This window comes from Gymnogyps californianus, chromosome 1, assembly GCF_018139145.2.
Source record: "Gymnogyps californianus isolate 813 chromosome 1, ASM1813914v2, whole genome shotgun sequence".
NCBI classification, from domain to species: Eukaryota; Metazoa; Chordata; class Aves; order Accipitriformes; family Cathartidae; genus Gymnogyps; species Gymnogyps californianus.
This window is the reverse complement of record NC_059471.1, coordinates 190,637,516-190,658,431: the sequence shown is the minus strand read 5'-3', so window position 1 is coordinate 190,658,431 and position 20,916 is coordinate 190,637,516. Positions and strand designations below refer to the sequence as shown.

Sequence of the window (20,916 nt, the reverse complement as noted above, 5' to 3'; positions counted from 1 at the left end):
AGAAGTAACTTGCTAAACTACAAAAACTGTTTTCACAAGAAGTAAAAAATACGAATATTGCGTAAAAGTGCTTGAATTATTTAAATTTTAAGATATAAACTTCTAAAATTCAGTTTTATTGATGTAATAAATACTCAAGATTAATTCCTCTGTATTTTCAGAATAACATTGTTTCCATTATTATTTGTAACGATTGGTCTTAAAATATTTTATCAGATGGAAGAGGTGATTGAAGACATAATCAATATGGAATCAAGTTTTAATGATGAAGGGATAGGTTGTTCTGAGACTCCTCTACTAATGCAAAGAACTGTAAGTATTTTGTGGAATTTTGTCTTGGTGTTTATAATAGAGAATTTCATTGAGTGATTCAAGCACACGTCACACTTCAGAGGCTAAAGCTGTGGACTATTCTCCTTTCTCTTCAGTTGCTTGTCTTTTTGTCAAGAAATATTACAGGAAAGGGTTCCAATGTGGTAGGACACAGCTGTTTTAAGTGGTCTGAATAGCATTTGGGCTTCTAGCCCAGCACCAGATCTGGTGCATAACACATTGGAGGTACTAATTCCCATGCAGGACTATGGATAAGAGGAGTTTCTAGACCCTAGAAGGCCTTTTAAAGTCTTGCTTAAAGATCCTTCTACCTCATCTAAAAAAGTCAAAGCTTCCCCATGTAATAGTTTCTACAGTACAGTAGTTTCTCCAGTGTCTTATGCTGAAGCAAGGGTGGGCTCTATTTCTTGACTTTCATGAAGGCAAGTTGCACTTAGTTGAATAATTTCAAGGACAAATATGAGAAATGTAACTTTTCAGATGAAATGCTTTATAGGAATAAATGTAACAAATTGTTATAATTTTGTAATGTCTTTCTGTAAAGAAATGACGGAAGATTAACAAAGGCTACTTACATTTCCATATATGTTATACATTTGAAGAGGAAGGATGGATCTTTTCTGGACACAACACCACATAGAGCATTATTATTTGTGAAAAAACCAGCTATCAATAACTGTAATGCAACACACTTTATAGAAGGGATGTTCTCTGTCCTCTCAACCCTAATTTATCTTGGCCACAATTTTCCACAGGTTTTTTCCTCAGGGCCTTAAAATGGGTACTGATAAAGGGAAACTTCACTCTGGTGAAGGCAGAACGATTTTCACAGGCTTTGACAGTCTACAAAGTTCATTTCAGAATACAGTCAGGTGCTTGCTCTTAATCACCCACTGGAGGAACATCTTTTTCTGACTACAGATCATCACTGGCTACAAAAATACCTTAGGAGATAAGATCTTCACACCTCTGTGTTGCCCACTACACAGACCAGTATTAATGGCAATTAATAGTTCCATGAATACCTGGCATTTGCATGCCAGCTACAGAACTAATACAGTCAGACTGATTTATACATAACTCAGTACAGAACATAGCAAAGAAATGCTCCCTGGGGAGTGAATTAATATTTTGGCTCAAATTAACATGAGGCAGGGGAGGATCCTTTCAGGTGTGGTACCACAGGATGATGATGAGAGGCATCAATACTGGGTTTTGGATTGGACTCATACTCCCTCAACACCTTTTAAAACTGGATGATGTTAATCTATGCTAATTCCAGCCTCATTAGCCTTTATCTTCAGCCATGAAGGACATATTTCTCTAAAATGTATTGAATACCCTACTCTTGACGAGCAACGAAATATGCAATGACTTTTAGGCCTAGCTGGTATCTTACCTGTAAAGATTTGAGACTCCTGCAATGTCTATGGACCAGGTAATGGTATTTAGATTTTTGTTTGTGCTGAGGAAATCACCAGGGTGCTAGGTAAGCCAGGGAATAGTGTGTGTTTCCAAATCTCTCTGTGCAATACTATGGCAAAATAGTCTGCCTTTAACAAGGCTTGCAAACTGTGTCAGAGTGGAAGCAATCAAGCAGTGTCTCTGCCTTTTCTGTCTTCTCTTTTGGCAATGTGTACGTCAAAAATATATGAAATAAATGGGCATATGGAGGTGATTTCAGGCATTTAGCTCATGACTCACGCTTTTATGGCATCTTTCAGGCAACATCCTAAATCTGCCCACAAAATTTTGGTCATAAGCTGTGCAATAGAGAAAGATAGAGAGGCAGGTAGAAAATAAGTTTTTTAGATACAGTTTTTCATTATCGCTTTAAACGTAATGACATTTTCTTTATCTGAGTTAAAAATGTGTATATTACAACAGTGTTGGACTAGGAGACATGGTCAGGAATGAGAGAACATCTAATTCCCCTGAGAAGAGGAACTGGGTTTGTGCTGTACTTAAACAAAGACTCATATTACCTCTTACGTACTTCTGAACAAGGTGCATGGCTATGGTGGCTGCCATCAACATAGAGCAAGTGAGATCACAAGTGAGACTGAGTTGCCCATTTACCTGGCGGATTTGGTGATTCCTCTTTACACTCCTTTCGTGGAATGCTTAAGTATTTTTAGAATTTCATCTTAGATTTTTCCCTCCTTGGCATTGTCTTGAATTTGCCCAAACTGTGTAGAGTAGTCTTACTAAAATTCTGAAAAAATCTGACTCTCTTGGTTTTCAGAATGTGGTATAAGGCTAGGGTGTTTTTTCAGCAAAATCTTTTCTTGAACAAGCCAAATACATGAAGCCATTTTCTTTTCTCGTTTTTCTCAATACATAGTGGCTGAGATTAGGGACTTTGTAGTGCTACCTGTTGTGTGTTGCAGTGAATTAATGTTTGCTTTAGTTAGATGCACCCATGTACCATTTTAATGGCACATTAAATAAGGACATTGAATTCTGTGGGACCACTCATGTGAATAATTGCTCAGAGGCTCATTGTCTGACCCTGAATTAATGATTACAGTCATGTATTAGTAGAATCAGAGAAGTGAAAACAAGAACATTCCTCCATCTCTCATTAAAATAATTACAGCTTCTGAAGAGTGGATTGTCTGGCTTTTATTGTGTTTGGACCCAAATTCATAATTTCATAAAACACTCTGGTTTTGGGTGGCAACTTAAGAATTGCTCAAAGTAGGGAATTCTCTGGCTGTGTTTCTATTGCTCTTAACAGTACCCTACTGGTAGAAACCTACTTTTTATCATAATTTTGTAGAAGTTCAGTTAAAATATAAGACTAAGTCCTCCCTATATGTAAGAGGTCTTGATTCTTCTGAAAGTATTTGTAAACCCAGTTATAGCTTTGTCCAGAAAACACAGCTGAAATCAAATCATAACTATTCTTATGAACTATCCTTTGATGACAACTGTTTGTTCACCATGGAGAAGGTAAGATTTAATAAAAAAACCCTTGAAGATGACACCAATTAAAAGTATTTTTTCCTTGTCATAATAGTTTAGTTTTATGAAAATGTTTACTAACAGACAGCAACATATTTATCTATATTGTAAGAAATTCATTTCTTCTCTAAGTATCATATTAGGAGCAACAGGTTTCTTTCTGACCTTATAGGAATCATTACAAAAATGAAACAAAATATATGAGTGAGTTTTAGAAGGAAACTAATGTTATGTATATCAGATATGGTGACAGACTTTTGAAAAGTAAATATTTTTCATTTTTATCAGACTTCAATTCTTTTTCAAAATCCTCACAGTCTATTCTACATTCTGTAGTGAATTTAAAGTTTATGAACTTCCAAATGGTCAGAACACAGGAAATGTAGATGTGCAGGTCTGTTAATGTAAAGCGTATATGACACCATCATTAAAAGTTTAGAGCAAGTTCTAAAAAGCTGTAGTCTACATTCCTTTTAATATCTGAAAAAGGGAAATTTAAGAAACATGCTGTATTAAGGCAGATGTGGAGAGCATTAGTCACAGCGGAGAGAGACAGAGTTAAAAAATAGGATCTCTGTGCTTTTCAGGGTGTGATTTGACAGTGCGTGACCTAGTGAACATCTACTTGTTACTAAATGTTCTTTTGTTTTGCTAATATATTTATACAGCCCTAGGACTCACCACAAAACCCAGTAATTTAGCAAGCACAACAGTGATCTCTATGAAAACATTTGGCATTTTACCAGTATTTTCATTCAGAAATAACTGCTATAGCCCAGATAATCACTGTACAGCTACTGGGATAATGTCCTCTACTTGACATGCAGTCCACTAAAACTTACATCAAAAGTACTAGGAGATTGACTGGCTTGGAATGACAATAAAATGAGAGGATATTACTGTTCTGCAAGTGGACAGGCTTCTCTTGCACTGTGCTGGGTGGGACCGGCCAGAAAATAATTTAATTTTGTGAACATTTCCAAGGATTCTAAGTAGTCTTTTGTTCTGGTGCACAAGAAAACAAGAGCTTTCAGAATTATTCTTGAAGAAGCCTGGGGATAGAGGCTCTGTAGCAATTAGATGGCTTGTGGTGAGAGCTAAGGAGTAGTGCAGAGTAGTGCTTGGGGCAGAGCACTACCATAAAACTGGACTTCAAAAAATCACCAGCAGTGGGCCAACTGGTGATATGTTGAATGAGTTGGACTCACTGTTGCTGGAGTAGTAGATACTGAATGACTAAACAAGATGGAACAGCTTCTTTTGGATTGCTTGGGAGAAAATGGAAAGCTTCTCCATGGAAAATATTTTTGTTGAGTTTTTACCAATACTAAATAGAGCCAAGAAAAAATGTTTCTATGTTGATTTATTCATAATATTTAAGAAATGTTTTCTTTCTTTATCCCCTTGAATGAGCTTGCCAGCAGGAATGTTTCCTGAAAACAATGGCTTCTAACCAATAGAAAGCACAGATTTCATTGTTATATATGGATAAATGCACCATAAGTGTGATCTGAAGAATTATTCTCACTCAGGGAATAGAAGAGCCTTGGTAGTCCTAGACAAAGCTGGAACAAATATCTGTTAAAACAAGTTATTAAAAAAAAAATAAATCTCCAAAATAGTTTCCAAAATGGTTCTTTCCTTTAAAGGAAAGAAATACTTAAAGATTTGAAACAGCCTTAATTCCTCCAACAGCTCCAGCTCTAACTGCATACTGAAATAGTTACAGTGTCATTGGTGCTTTGAAGTTCACATCACCTCAGAGATTTAGAGCTGTCACAAGCAATGAATCTGTTGTTGGGAACTTCGCCTATCTGTGAAGCTAACCAAAGTTCCTCAGTCCACCTTTAAATCGGACTTGATATATGTGGTATTTACATGCCAGGAAAAGAAGAATTAAATCACTAACAGAGAGGGGAAGAAAAAGCACCTGGGCATGCTGAAAGGCAGGGCTTTTGCTAGCCGTTAGATGGCACGGCTGAGCCGGGGGGCCAGCTGGGCTTGGGGAACGGTGGCAGAGTGGGGAGCGCAGTGCTGTGTGAAGGCATTGTCTTGCAATAGGTCACCTCTTGAGGGATCCTGCAAGGCTTCGCTGCTTCACTTGCATGACTTCATTTCATAGATTCATAGTGTGCTATTTCACTAAGATTGGGAGCTACGGTCTGCTTCCAGTCTGCTTCGAGTCAAGTCAGTTGGGATTGCCCCACTTCTGTCACTCTTGCAGGAAAACAGCTTATGGAGAAAATCCTCAGTTGCCCTGTGGCTCACTTGTATTTGTTGAGCTCCTTTGGCATTTGAAAAAATCTTGTGTTGTACAGACATGGAGTAGAGGTTAGATCAGGACAGGACAGGATAGATGTTTTCCTTCTCTAATTTTTATGATTCTGTTAACTACAGCCAGTATAAAGTTCTGATTAAATCTGTTAACTCTGTATTTGATTTTATGGAGACACTATTTATGATAAAAGCACAGTGCACTGTCTGTGAAATCTCACTGCTATTACAAGGTCTTTGAGGTCACAGTTTCTCATCATGGCATTAATAATTTCTATTTGTATTAATTATTTGTCAAATACTGATGGTTACCATCTGGATGGATTACAAAAACTGCTGTCTGTCCCATTCCCAGAAATCATACAGAAAAAAGAAATTCAAGTAAGTATCCTCCGAAGTATTTTATTCAATAATTGCTGTGATTATTCAATCATGAAGTAAAACCAGGTTTCCATTAGAGGTGCATATAGTATTGCTGATCTAGGCAGCCCCCTGCTGCATAATCATGAGTATTTTTTATTTAGTGAATACCGATGTCATTTGGCAACCTCTATAACTTTATAAAATCTGCTAAAGTTTAAAACCATTTTAGAGAAAGGGCCAGACTAAACATTAACAACCTCATTTGCTTAGGTTGGGTAACTTGAAAAGGCTGCATAACATCAATGAAAATGCTTTGTCAATCACATTCTACACTAGATTAGTCTTAAAGTCCAAGGAAGAATCAAAGTTCACCTAAGTATATAAACTTCTGTCTAGCACTCCCTGGTATCTTTTCCAAGTTTAACGAAAAAGAAAAATGAAGGAGAAGGAACAGTTGGTAGCTATTGAGGAAATAATAGACTCCTCAAAAATAAAACTGGTGAGCAAATATTTTCTTTGTCTTTCTTCAATAATATAAAGGTGCTAGATAGGAAATTGTGTCTTTCAGTTGCAGAGAACTAACAATGAAATGCACAAGCTGAGAACTCCTCAGGCCTCTGTTCTGCAGCTGGAGGTGTCTTTTGCTATCACTGCCACTGCTGTTTTAAATGTCATACAGATGCCAGATGAAGGTTTGTTTTCAGTATTTCAGACAATGTAGTAGTTTGAGGCTGAAATGCGCAGTGTACAGTTCTCTTGCCTGCTCTAAGTACTCCAAATAGATTGGGTATGAGTGTTTGCAATTTACCTCATGCTGTAGAAAAGGTCTTCATAGCATAGAGCATACAATACTTCGGGTCAGGAGAAGAACTGTGGTCCACTTTTACATAGTTACAGCACTCAAAAGCTGTGCAAAATGCCCAAATAGCTCAGCTCTGTCTCTAACACTCTAATAGCACAATGTCTAATAACCCTTCTCTATTTTGGGGGTAGAGCTTTCTGGCTGAAGGGAGCTAGAAAACTCAAGCTTCATGCAGCTGGAGTAAATTTTTTCATAACTATGTGTCGTGGTTTAACCCCAGCCAGCAACTCAGCACCACGCAGCCGCTTCCCCCTCCCCCCTCCCCGTGGGGTGGGGAGGAGGAAAAAAAGAAAAAAAAGTAAAACTCATGGGTTGAGATAAGAACAGTTTAATAACTAAAGTAAAAATAAAAATACACTACTAAGAATGATAATAGTTGTAATGAAAAAGAATATAACAAAAAAAAGAAATAACACCCCAGAAAAGACAAGTGATGCAAAAACTGGGTGTCACATGTGGATGCACCACCATCTTATTTGGTGCATGACGTTCCATGGTATGGAATACCCCTTTGGCTAGTTCGGGTCAGCTGCCCTGGCTATGCTCCCTCCCAGCTTCTTGCACACCTGCTTGCTGGCAGAGCATGGGAAACTGAAAAGTCCTTGGCTTAAGCTAAGCGCTACTTAGCAACAACTAAAACATCAGCGTGTTATCAACATCATTCTCACACTAAATCCAAAACACAGCACTGTACCAGCTACTAGGAAGAGAGTTAACTCTGTCACAGCCGAAACCAAGACACTATAAAATGAAGGAAAAGTTCCTTTTTTGCCTCTTTGGTTTTCTCTTTCGGAAAGGTAAATAGACATAAATGGAAGTATTATTCTAAAATATACAGTTGTTTGTATGTAAGTACCTCTTACAAACATGGTCTTCATCTCAGAGCTTAACACACATTGAACAGAGGTAAGAGAAAAGGATAGACAAAATAAGTTTCTAATTCTCCTAATATGCACTCCTCACTAATTCTAAGCTCCTGTGCAGCTGGATCCGCAAGCAAATTCCTGCTGTTTGGGGCCACCAGGAAGATTCTGTCTTATCCCAAAGCCCCGATGCACAGCCTCTGCTGCATGTCTCATGTTGTTGTCTGTATACAGCAAGACCTGAAGTCCTTAGTAGATGACAGATAATAGAGAAGGCTACATTAAGCTCCTTGAGGTCTGTAATGTATAGGTTATGATCGCTTCTGGAGCTAAACTTTATGAATTTCTGTCAATGGCATTTACATAGGTTGAATAAAAGACTTGTGAGGTCAGAGACAAAAACAGTGGCCGTTTACTTTGTTCTCCAGGCATAGTCAAGCTTCTTACTGCAAGATAAAGCTAACTTGTGGAAAACACAAAGATTTCTTGAAAGCCATTTTGAGAAATGAACTCCTGAAGGATACAACTGCTTTTTTTAGCACCTCCTTCTCCAACAGTCAAGGCCTTCTATGACCTTTACTATATGGGTACTGTAGTTTATGAAGTAGTTAACTATGCATTCATATTTACACTAGACATAAACACTTGTGAATATATCTGAAATCAACCACTACAGAAAGAAATTCCAAGTAAAATGAAACTCTGCATGGTACATGTGAATCCATCTGAACACGCTAGATCACAGAAATCAGTAAATACCTTACTGTAATGTATTCAGATACTTAGGTGATATGTGAAATGTAAGAGGACATAATATAAAGCGTATAATATATATATAAAATAAATAATATAAATACTGGTAATAGAGATGTTAGCATCTATATTTAAGAGAAAATGCCCCATGTTCTAATCCTGCAAAAAAATCTGGTTTTCACCTGTCCCTCAGCCTCAATTTTTCACTTTTCTTGTGTTTTTCTGCTGATGTTTGTTCATTGTTTTTAGAGGAAGAATTTGAATGATTTGGTATATGCATTTACATATGGTAGCCAGAGAAATAGAAGTTGGATGGAACCAGGAATTAGTGTATTAGCTGATGTCACTAGTGAAATAACTTTAGTAAAACAGCTAACAGAGCTGTCATTTAATTGGTTTTTTGGGGTTTCAGACCCTGGAGGTTAGTGGGGCAGTACTCTTGTGAAGTTTGATTTCCAGCTGCAAGTTGGATGATGACAGTATCACAACACTGCTTCACTTTTGGTCCATGTCTTTTATGTTAGTTTTGCAACCAGAAAAGCCAAGAGCAGCTAAAAACATATACTTAAGAGATGATAACTGAAAGAACAGACTTTCCTGCAGTCTTTACAACTCTCCTGCAAAAGGCTGATTCTCCAGAAAATTCTTTTGCTTGGTCATATTTGATCAGACATTTATCTAGACAATGGACTTCTATGTATATGATCAGGGAGGAATGTACTGTAACTGGGAATATGAACAGAGTTCATTTTTCTCTGATGAATAATGAACCAGCTTGATGATCATTATTTGAAGATAAAAAATGAACCAGTTTTCATGCATAATATATAATATGTAATATAATATATCTGAACATTAAGTCCCTGGTTGAGGAGTGTGTAATTATGAACCATGTTAAAGATAAATATAGAAGGAGATACAATTTGTTCAAAGGAAAACAAGTCTGAAAAGGGAAGCATTTGCTTTTTTGCTGTTCTCTTTAGATAATAAAAAGAGGAAATGGAATATTTGGGTATTAGTTATTACTAAAGACCATCTATTTTCAAATATAAGTATTTTGTATTGCAATTACAAAAGGACCTATAACATTTAGCTGTGAATGGGATCTTCTTGTCCTAGACTCTAAAACCAGTATACTACAACTTTTTTGACAGTTGACAGTGTAAACACATCCTTACAAAAAAAAAGGATATCACAGCTTGTGTTGTTCAACCTTCTTCAAGCAACACAGCAATTGCAAAAAACAAGCCAGAGGTTGAACCCCAGTCTTCTGAGTACAGGACTTGTATTGACCCACAAGATTACACATCCTGTCTGCAATACCTTTAAATTAGATGAAAAGTCACAATTTACTAAAACACGCATTGAAGATACAAGAATTACCCCAGTTTTCCCCTTGTCAAAAATTGGAAACACGCAGTATATGAGATATTACTATTTAGAAAATGGATTTGCAATGACTGGGTTATTATACACTTATTGATCAACCCACTATTTGGCCAAATTCAGTGCACATATTGAAGTTAATCTGCGAACTTCAAAGATTGAAAAGAAGTTTTGTTTACCTGTCATGAATAAATAGGAATGGAATGACGAGGAATTAAGTATGTGTTTTTTATGTTTTGTACCCTAGTAACACAAATACTGAACAAACTCTTACTTGATATGTAAAATGAACTGTGGACACAGTTCCAAATTTACATTTGGGATGCATATATCAGATAATAGTATAAAAACTTCGTGAAATCCCTGCATTGATTTTTTAATTAAAATGAATAAGCAAGAACCACATTGAAACGAATGGGTGCTAACATATTTTTTGTGGCTAAGAAGGACAAATAGCCTCATTTTACAAAACTGTCCTTTGAAGTGATGCTATCAATTTGGTTCATGAGAACATGATTTAAGTGGGATATATTTAGGGGTGGGAAAGGATGAAGTATTGTACTAATATTTCACATGTGAACACTTCATTCTAGATGCAGTCTGAGAAAGTACTAATTTTTACCAAGCACCAAAAGAAATTTTCTCTTGCAGATATAGTACTCAACCTTTCAGGTTAGGCAGCTACATAGTTTCTTCTTGTGACAGATAAAGCAGCATGTGTTATGCTTCCCTGTTATTTGAGTTTGCCAAGTCTGTAGGTGCAGTACAGGCAATCTGACCATGTGTAATAGGGCCAATGATCCTCAGAACTGTCTGTACTGCACAACAACTGCTCTGGATGTATGCAATACTTCTGTTACTGCAGGAAATATAGGCATGTAGACACACTTGGTGAGTAGCAAGTCTGCAGTTATTAACCCTGAAAAAGAGGGTAGCAAAGGAAGTTTCTGTTAGCAGGACTATTCCTGCAGCTGGCTTCCCACTTGCCCTCTTTTTCATGGGCTCTTCTGACCTGGGCAGAATGAAGACCTCTGGTAGAGGCAGTCTGGTCCTCACCTCTATTTTCTGGGAGCATCTTGACCCTTCTGATCATACACTTGGGCTTGTGAATGTGACTGTGAGGAAATAAGACCCTGCGAGAAACGGTAGCTGGAAATAAGCCTCCACTAACAGGACAGTCCATCCTGCTGCCTGTTCCCAGGTCCCTCAAGGGAAAGCAGGCTAGCTGCTGAACTGTTTTGACCTGTCAGGACAGTCCACATGCCTTTGGTGAAAAGCCCTTGCTATGCTAGGGTTTAGCCGTTTTAGGCAACTAGAACATGTAAGGTGTCTGCTCTTTAAAATTGTACATGTCCTCCATCACTTCCATGACTAGTGACATCCTTTTGGATGTATGGAGAGCTGTTTGCTACTGGAATTAGTCTTTCTAGCTAGTCCTGCATGTCCAGGGTTTGTTGATTGTAGCCTTCTTTTATGAATGCATATTAGTAAAATGCAATACAGATTATATATAAAGTAACTGAACAGGAGTCTTTTCAGGTTAAGGGGCAAGCTAAAGAGATGATAAAGATTTTGTTAAAAGAGAAGATGTTAATGAAGTGCTCCAAGAATCAATCCTCAGCCTCAGTTTATTTAATATTTTCATTAGTGACCTTGGTACAAAAAATACGTTTATGATGACGAAATTTACTGAGGTAGCAAAAATAGAAAGTATTGCCCATACAAAGGAGGATGAGGATATTGTAGAGGAAGAATTATATGACTGTGATGACAGAATAGTATAAATGGAAGGAATGTAATAGTACTGAGTGCAAGGTCATTCATTTAAATACTAATAACAGGAATGTCTGCAGTAAGCTGAGAGCTCATTAACTGGAGATGACAGAGAAAGATCTGGTTACATTAGTTGCTCAGAGGATGACTATAAGCCATCAAAATGATGGGACTGCAAAAAGGAGATAAATATGATCTTAGGATCCATCACGAGAGAGATTTCCAAGAGACACAAGGAAATATCCACTGTGGCATTCACTGGGTACAAAACTTTTAGAGTGCTGTAGACAGCGAAGGTGTCCACCCTTCAGAAAAACTAATTCAAAGCAGGAAAGGTAGAGAGAGGCCTGTTCATAGAGACCGGTAGAGAGAGGCCATGTCATAGCATGGGAAGTCTGGCTAAAGAAGCATGGCCTGTTCAATTTAGCAAATCAAAGGCTTAAGGGAGCTATGGTCACATAAAATAATCCCATGGGGATGTTAAACAATGAACTATATAAGTTAAAGGAACACAAAACCAAAATAAAATTTGTCTAGGAATGGAAATAAAAAGAAAGCTTTTTAACAATAATTTGCGATCATTCAACTTTTGGAACATACTCCAAACAAAAATATTGGAGATGTGAAACCTAATTGGTTTTAGACAGAGTATTATTGGTTTATGAAATGGATTATGTGATGATATGTTAAATGAACCCAATATCCAGGAAATGCTTTCTAGTCCAGACTGGGCATTACCACATTCAGCAGAATTTTTAAATTAAGAAAAATCTAGCTGACTTCAGAAGAGGGTTAGGCTGTTATTTTCTAGCTGTGTAACATTGACTGTCATAGAGCCATGATCCTTACAGACTTGAATGTTACTGTAAGACAAACACATCATGCAAAAATTAGCCAAAATGGAAAAATACTAAATAGTATGTGATCACATAAGTAAACCCTATTGTGACATAGAGCTGTCTAGGGACTACAGGTGAACAGGCACAGACAACCCATATCCATATATTTTATTATCATATTAAGAATCCTTCTCTTTCATTCCTGGAAGATATGGAAATGCTATTTGGTTTAAGTCTGCCTTGAAATTACATATTTACCAATAGCTGCCATGCTATGGGATTTGGAATACCACATTATTTCCCTTAATGAGGCGATGTTTTTCCCGGCTTAGTAATGTTTTTCTTTAAAAAAAGCATAACTTGTTATTAGGGACTGCAAATTGTGATCAGAGCTGTCCATTGCTAGACATCCATGCGGGTAACAAACCCTTAATATCTGCCACACAATCCTGCCTGCACAGCAGTTCAGACCCAAGTATTGAATATAACAAGCTCCTCTGGATGAGGCCTTTACAGTACTTGTCTTGGACACTGCCAGCAAGCACAAGGTCACAGGCTCTTGTGAGGTGCTGCTGAGCTCAAGCCAGGCACTCGCTCAGGTACTCCAGCTGAAGTTTGCTTTTATAATTGGTCTAAGCTTCAAAGTTGAGCATCTTTCAGGACTGAGCCCCATAAATGGAAATTCTCATGTTCCAGTCTTTGCACACAGGCATTGAAGATCCCATGACACTTTATACAAAAGGAAGAACGTTAACCCCAGTGTCCTTGCCAAATGCTAACTTCGTTAATTACAGTCTGCTTTCTTTAATTCTCCTTGCAGTTTTAATTAGATATGGTATTATTCTCTTCCTGTACCACACTGTCACTGGTTATTCCCACTTAACCATTTGCTGTGTTAAAGGTTGTTAATCTTTTGTCCAAGGCTGGCTGTATTTTAGAAGCAGGAAAAATGGCTAATTATATACGGCTATTTTTAATATGTGTGTGCTCATCCCTTACAAGCCACTTGCATCTAAATTCTCAAGACCCACATACTTAAATATATGTATCATGAATGGAAAGGTTGGAAATTATGTGACTTACTAGGACTTCTCAGAACAACACAGGTGTGAACAAATATAGTTCATGAAACCTGCAGGATAAATAGATTATTTCCTGGGACTTATGAATGTGTATACACAAATGTCTGTGTTTCCACATCTCTAATCTGAAAGCAAGAACATGCTTTTGACACAGTGTAATCAGCTGGAGTTTTAAAGTGCTTTGGGATTCGTCAGGTTTGACAGCGCTATATAATTGTAAGATCATCATTGTACACATATCATATAATTATGCCATTGCAAATGATTTGTACTTTTAGTAAGATTGGATTGGATTTTTGTAAGATTATGTCAATGTATATATTCATCTTGTAATGTAGAACTGGAAGCTGTTTGAAGCCTCAGTACTGCAAAAACTTTCCCCACTTACACGACATTGTAAGAAATAAATTTCATTATGGTGCATGGAGTTTTAGTGCATATCCAAACAACTAGTCGTATTTTGACACACAATTTCTATAATATATTGTGCTATATATTTTAATTTTGTAATTTAAAAATCAGTTGTTTCCCAGATGTCTACTTTTCTAAAAGAGCTTCCTGCTTTGACAGATAAAAAAAGTATGTTTCCTTATGTTGTATCAAAATTGGTCAATTTCTATTTTAAGATTGTTCTCAGTGTTGAGTAACATTAGCAAGGAAATTCCTTGGGCTTTTCCATGCTTGATATTGATGCAGGGCAAATTCAGGTAGAGAGTTTCAACAAAATATTTTGATATGTTTTTGACTGTGTGTTTTTAAAACTCTCCCATAATCAGAAATGTGAATATTTGTCAAGAAAGATCCAGTCTGGTTTGCTTTGTTGTTCTTATGTGATTTTTAAAATAAGAGTTTATTTGGAAATTTTCACATTAGGACCACAGTGAGGTTTCGTGAGAAGGTACAGGTGGAAAGCTTGCAACAGTCACCCCAGGCTTTCTTTAGAGTCAAAAGGAAGAAATAGAGTTGATTCGGTTCACTCTAAGTGTCCAAGACAGGTCAGATTAATCACCCTCTATTTCTCCTCCTGATCCTGAATCCTGACATTGAGAGTTATTCCTCACACACTAATTCATCGCAGATTTTTCCATGTGTCACCATTTCTGTAGGAACGAAGCAACTGTCAAAGGTAGTCTAATTTACTGGTGCTTTATACCCACTTTGCCCTACTGTAAGTGTGAAAATGCTGTGCTGGCTAACAGAGAATGAAGACAGTGTGTCAAAGGGAGATCACCAGTGGCTCTGTCCACAAAGAAGGCACTTATCCATCATAGTGGCCATTACAATATACTTGAGATTTCTACTAAATGCACAGGAAGAAAGAGGCACAACTGCTTTTGTACTAAGCAGAATCACCCAGACAAATGCTGAAGAGAGACAGCAAGCCTAAGTCTGGAAGGGATGTAGGTATGAAGAAAAGAACCTTTTTTTGTGTGTCCTTTTTATGGCCAGATGAGTGAGTTGTTTATTCTGTTATCCAATCCTTCAGCGCACTGACTGAGACAATGACAGACTTAAGGAGGGTCAAACCTACCACTCTCTATTCCCCAGGAGTACCCTACATATGGATTATTAAAAATGGTCATATTTGTCACACCTGTGAATGTTTCAATCAGAAAGACAGATTCTGCAGCTCAGAAATTAGTGCTTTCAAGATAGTTGAATGAGTGATAATTTTGTAAGCTCTCTGACGGTGCCGTTGAATAGGGTTATTCTCTGATGTCCAAGTTCTGGAGAATAATTTAGGACAGTTAACATTAGATCAAAGCTTCCCTTTCATGGCACGGCAGAACAATGGTTTTGACACTCTTAGTGATTAGAATCACAGAATCATAGAGTCATTTAGGTTGGAAAAGACCTTTAAGATCATCAGGTCCAACTGTAAACCTAGCACTGCCAAGTCTAGCACTAAACCATGTCCCGAAGCACCACATCTACACATCTTTTAAACACCTCCAGGGATGGTGACTCCACCACTTCCCTGGGCAGCCTGTTCCAATACTTGACAACTCTTTTGGTGAAGAAGTTTTTCCTAATATCCAATCTAAACCTCCCCTGGCGCAACTTGAGGCCGTTTCCTCTCGTCCTGTCACTTGTTACTCGGGAAAAGAGACCGACACCCACCTTGCTACAACCTCCTTTCAGGTAGTTGTAGAGAGCGAGAAGGTCTCCCCTGAGCCTCCCTTTCTCCAGGCTAAACAACCCCAGTTCCCTCAGTCGCTCCTCGTAAGACTTGTGCTCTAGACCCTTCACCAGTTTCGTTGCCCTTCTTTGGACACACTCTAGCACCTCAATGTCTTTCTTGTAGTGAGGGGCCCAAACCTGAACACAGTATTCGAGGTACGGCCTCACCAGTGCTGAGTACAGGGGGACGATCACATCCCTAGTCCTGCTGGCCACACTATTTCTGATACAAGCCAGGATCCTACTGGCCTTCTTGGCCACCTGGGCACACTGCCAGCTCATATACAGCCAGCTGTTGACCAACACTCCCAGGTCCTTTTACGCCAGACAGCTTTCCAGCCACTCTTCCCCGAACCTGTAGCATTGCATGGCGTTGTTGTGACCCAAGTGCAGGACCTGACACTTAGCCTTGTTGAACCTCATACAATTGGCCTCAGCCCATCGACCCAGCCTGTCCAGATCCTTCTGTAGAGCCTTCCTACCCTCCAGTAGATCAACACCCCCACCCAGCTTGGTGTCGTCTACAAACTTACTGAGGGTGCACTCGATCCCCTTGTCCAGATCATTGATAAAGATCTTAAACAAAACTGGCCCCAATACCGAGCCCTGGGGAACACCACTTGTGACCAGCTGCCAACTGGATTTAACTCCATTCACCACAACTCTTTGGGCTCAGCCATCCAGCCAGTTTTTTACCCAGCGAAGAGTACAAATATCCAAGCCATAAGCAGCCAGTTTCTCCAGGAGAATGCTGTGGGAAACAGTGTCAAAGGATTTACTAAAGTCTAGGTAGACAACATCCACAGCCTTTCCCTCATCCACTAAACAGGTCACCTTGTCATAGAAGGAGATCAGGTTAGTCAAGCAGGACCTGCCTTTCATAAACCCATGCTGACTGGGCCTGACCACCTGGTTGTCCTGTACATGCTGTGTGATGGCACTCAAGATGATCTGCCCCATAACCTTCCCTGGCACCAAGGTCAGACTGACAGGCCTGTAGTTCCCCGGATCCTCCTTCTGGCCCTTCTTGTAGATGGGTATCATATTTGCTAACTTCCAGTCAACTGGGACCTCCCCGGTTAGCCAGGACTGCTGATAAATGTTTGAAAGTGGCTTGGTGAGCACTTCCGCCAGTTCTCTCAGTACCCTTGGGTGGATCCCATCCAGCCCCATAGACTTGTGTGTGTCCAAGTGGTGTAGCAGGTTGCTAACTATTTCCCCTTGGATTACGGGGGCTTCATTCTGCTCCCCATCCCTGTCTTCCAGCTCAGGGGGTTGAGTACCCCGAGAACAACTGGTCTTACTATTAAAGAGTGAGGCAAAGGCGGCATTAAGTACCTCAGCCTTTTCCTCATCCTTTGTCACTAAGTTTCCCCTGCATCCAATAAAGGATGGAGATTCTCCTTAGCCCTCCTTTTGTTGCTAATGTATTTATAGAAACATTTTTTATTGTCTTTTGTGGCAGTAGCCAGATTAAGTTCTAGCTGGACTTTGGTCCTTCTAATTTTCTCCCTGCATAACCTCATGACATCCTTGTAGTTCCCCTGAGTGGCCTGCCCCTTCTTCCAAAGATCATAAACTCTCCTTTTTTTCCTGAGTTCCAGCCAAAGCTCTCTGTTCAGCCAGGCCACTCTTCTTCCCCGCCGGCTCGTCTTTTGGCACATGGGGATGGCCTGCTCCTGTACCTTTAAGATTTCCTTCTTGAAGAATGACCAGCCTTCCTGGACTCCTTTGGCCTTCAGGACTGCCTCCCAAGGGACTCTGTCAACCAGTCTCCTAAACAAGCCAAAGTCTGCCCTCGAGAAGTCCAAGGTAGCAGTTCTGCTGACCCCCCTCTTTACTTCTCCAAGAATCAAAAACTATCATTTTGTGATCGCTATGCCCAAGACAGCCTCCAACCATCACATCACCCACAAGTCCTTCTCTGTTCACAACAGGTCCAGCAGGGCACCTTCCCTAGCTGGCTCCCTTACCAGCTGTGTCAGGAAGTTATCTTCCACACACTCCAGGAACCTCCTGGACTGTTTCCTCTTTGCTGTGTTGTATTTCCAGCAGACATCTGGTAAGTTGAAGTCCGCCACGAGAACAAGGGCTAGCGATTGTGAGACTTCTCCCAGCTGCTTATAGAATGTTTTGTCTGCCTCTTCATCCTGGTTGGGTGGTCTATAACAGACTCCCACTATGATATCTGCCTTGTTGGCCTTCACCCTGATTCTTACCCATAAACACTCAATCCTATCGTCACCATGATCAAGCTCTAGACAATCAAAACACTCCCTAACATACAGGGCTACCCCACTGCCTCTCCGTCCTTGCCTTTCCCTTCTGGATTAACACATATGTGAATCATTCTAATTAGTGAGGTTATAGGATTGTAGCCATCAGTAGATAAATGACTTGCATTTGGGTTTCATTTTCATCATCTCCACATGGAGTTATGACTCTGCTTTCCTAATGACTGATAAAAATTACCAAATGATGAGGGGAAAAATGCTGGAGACCATCTGTGTGAAACAAAGATGATATGGGACATTTGGGAAAATATTTCATGCCTTTCACTGCTCAATGGAAGCATTAGTGCAGCCAGACATAGACCGTGGACAGATACTCGCTTACAGCTCTGGCTGTGTGGGATGACACTGCTCCAGTGGTTCTGCTGATGGAAGGAGGCATATGAACTCTTATCACTCCAGACAATGGCAGCTGAGTTAGATAGAAGTACCTTCATGAACTGTGTAATCGAATTCAGCTGAAATGTCTACCTGTGGTTTTAAGTTGAGTTTACTCACCCTCTTTTGAACCCTCACACACTTCTGAACTTTCAGGTGTGTTGGTATTATTTTGTCACTATCAGCTAAGCTGGCTGTTCACGACCTTTTCTCTTGCATTTGGGCCTTGTTGTTTGAATTCACACCTTTGTAAATAGACTAGAAATTTAACTATATTTCGAGGATAAAAATTAATTACTGCTTGAAAATTAGAAGTAATTGTTGATGTACCTCATGTGTTTGTGTCAAACTGTGGTTTACAATTCTGATTTTTTCATTAATGGTATTGATAATCTTATAAATTAAAAAGATTGCCACCAGTTTCATGCAAGTTATTGAACTCATGCACACAGCTGTGTGAAATATGTAAAATATGATAGATATGCATTTCTCATTTGTTAGATTTTCTATTAGATTATATCATTTTCAGTCGTTACTATTTCCTAGCATTTCACAAAATGAGTAGCCTAAACCATATAACAGCCTTATCCAAAGTCCACTGGAATAACTATAGGAGTCACATTGACTCTCAATTTTTTCTATCATTCTGTTTTCATATCATTTCAATAAGCCAAATTCATTTACATGAATGTAGGAAGTAATTAAATATGTGTCTAGAGCTAATATGAGTTCACTCTTTAATATAGTTGTACTATCCCTGGAACAAAGAAAATGCAAGGGTAAAGCTGCAGTGAATTCTGTAATACTTGTCAGTTTACCACTCTGGAATGAAACAAAGGTGCTTAACGTGTGAATGAGTTTAGCGTTCAAATCCTGCATATTAAACATAGCTTGTTCTTGAGTAATACTCAACCGAATTCCAAACATTCTTTTAAAAAGTATTTTCACTGAGAGATCAAATACGTAAGCAGATTTTCAAACTGACTTGGTGTTGTGATTTCTAATGGTATTTAAGAATTTTTGGTTCTCCTAAGCAATAAACTGCGACTTTAAAAATGAATGTGTTATTTATGCGTATGCAAAAAGAATTCTGATTGCTTTATTTCATTGTAGGTTATACAACTGGGAGAATTTAACACAAACTAGGTTCTCAGATAATTCAGTTTTTAGTTAATTTAGTAAAATCATTATTTAAAAATAAAATTTCTTTAAAATTTCATATTTAATATAAAAATATAGCAAGCATTGCCATGGAACAATTTCACACTGAGCAAGTCATTGGGAAAGTGTCTCCATTCAAAATAACTTGTGGTGAAGCTTACAGTCTCTACAGGAAGAGAAATGATCAGAGTCTAAAAAAAGCTGGTTCCCAGCAGACCTCTGGATGGTCTCTCAGTGGCCTGCCTGAAAAATTCCAGGGTGTTTCAGGATCCATGGGTGCAGGGCAGATCTGTAAAAACATGTTTTCTTGTCTATGAAAAACAATTTTCTTAAGTAACTCCTAATTTCCTTTCATGATTTTCTGTCTGAATCTGAAGTCAGTAGTTTTACCCACAATTTTCCTCACTTTTTTCACCCACTTTTTCCACCTTTTTTTTTTTCCCCCCCTTTCTTTTTGCCCAGGTGGACCCAAACTCAATTCTAAGTCCTTGTGTGTTGGCCGCAAAAGAAAAAAAAAATGTCAGCACAAACTTTATATGCATGATAAAATGAAAAAAATATGTTACTTTTATTGCCTTAGAAGGCAATAGGAATGCAAATCTTTTTTGTGAATCTGGACTTGGACTCTTTTTATACAGCTGTTTTCATATGAACATACAGAAACATATAAGATAATGATCAATGCTGAAAGGTTGGTTATACGGTCATAGAAACTGAGCAAAGCCTGAACTGTTCCTTACTAAACTTTTACATATTTTACAGTTATTTCAGATGTCTAAAATTATTCAAGTAAAAGTAATATTTGGGTAATTATCTGGAATCCATAGAAACATACTTTAACCTTACTTCTCTTTAAGTGCATCCTATGGGTTTATTTAAATAATGTTATACTACATTTTGGAAGGTAATAATCATGGTACACATGATCATGTGTGTTATGCATGTTAAAACCATTAGGTTATCTGGTCTATCCTGACAACAGCAGTTTCTTTCCTTAAAGCATGTTCTTTGATGTTCTGTCCACTCTAATTTTAACTATTGCATCTAACTGGGTCACTGAATCTTTATACTGCTAAACCGGGCGCAGTATGAAGTACCAATTTGGAGTTTAGTGGTGTGGTTAAAAAATCACTGGGGAGTAGGTCAAAACCAGCAAGGTTATTTTTACTTTCAACCTAATTCATGTTTGAAGTGCAGTTCTGGTAATCCTGTTATTGGAAAATACGGTGTAGAAGTAATTGAAAAACAGACACTGGGGGCCATATCCTGCCATCACTGTGCATCTGAAATCCACACAAACGGCACTTAGAAAGCTGCTTGTGGAACAGTGGCAGACTGTGACCTTTCACTTTCAATTTTACTTAATACTACGTAACAGTAAACTTTCCCTTTAGACACATATACACAGCT

The 20,916-nt window shown here is 38.5% G+C and overlaps 1 protein-coding gene across 1 annotated transcript in view; it reads left to right on the top strand.

Annotated features, from left to right (window-relative positions):
- Positions 1-20,916, top strand: part of TFEC (transcription factor EC) — a 97,552-nt gene that overhangs the window by 60,768 nt on the left and 15,868 nt on the right. Inside the window, exon 3 of the mRNA XM_050906228.1 lies at positions 217-312. Within this exon, the coding sequence (XP_050762185.1) occupies positions 217-312 (96 nt within the window). The remainder of the gene's footprint in view (positions 1-216; positions 313-20,916) is intronic.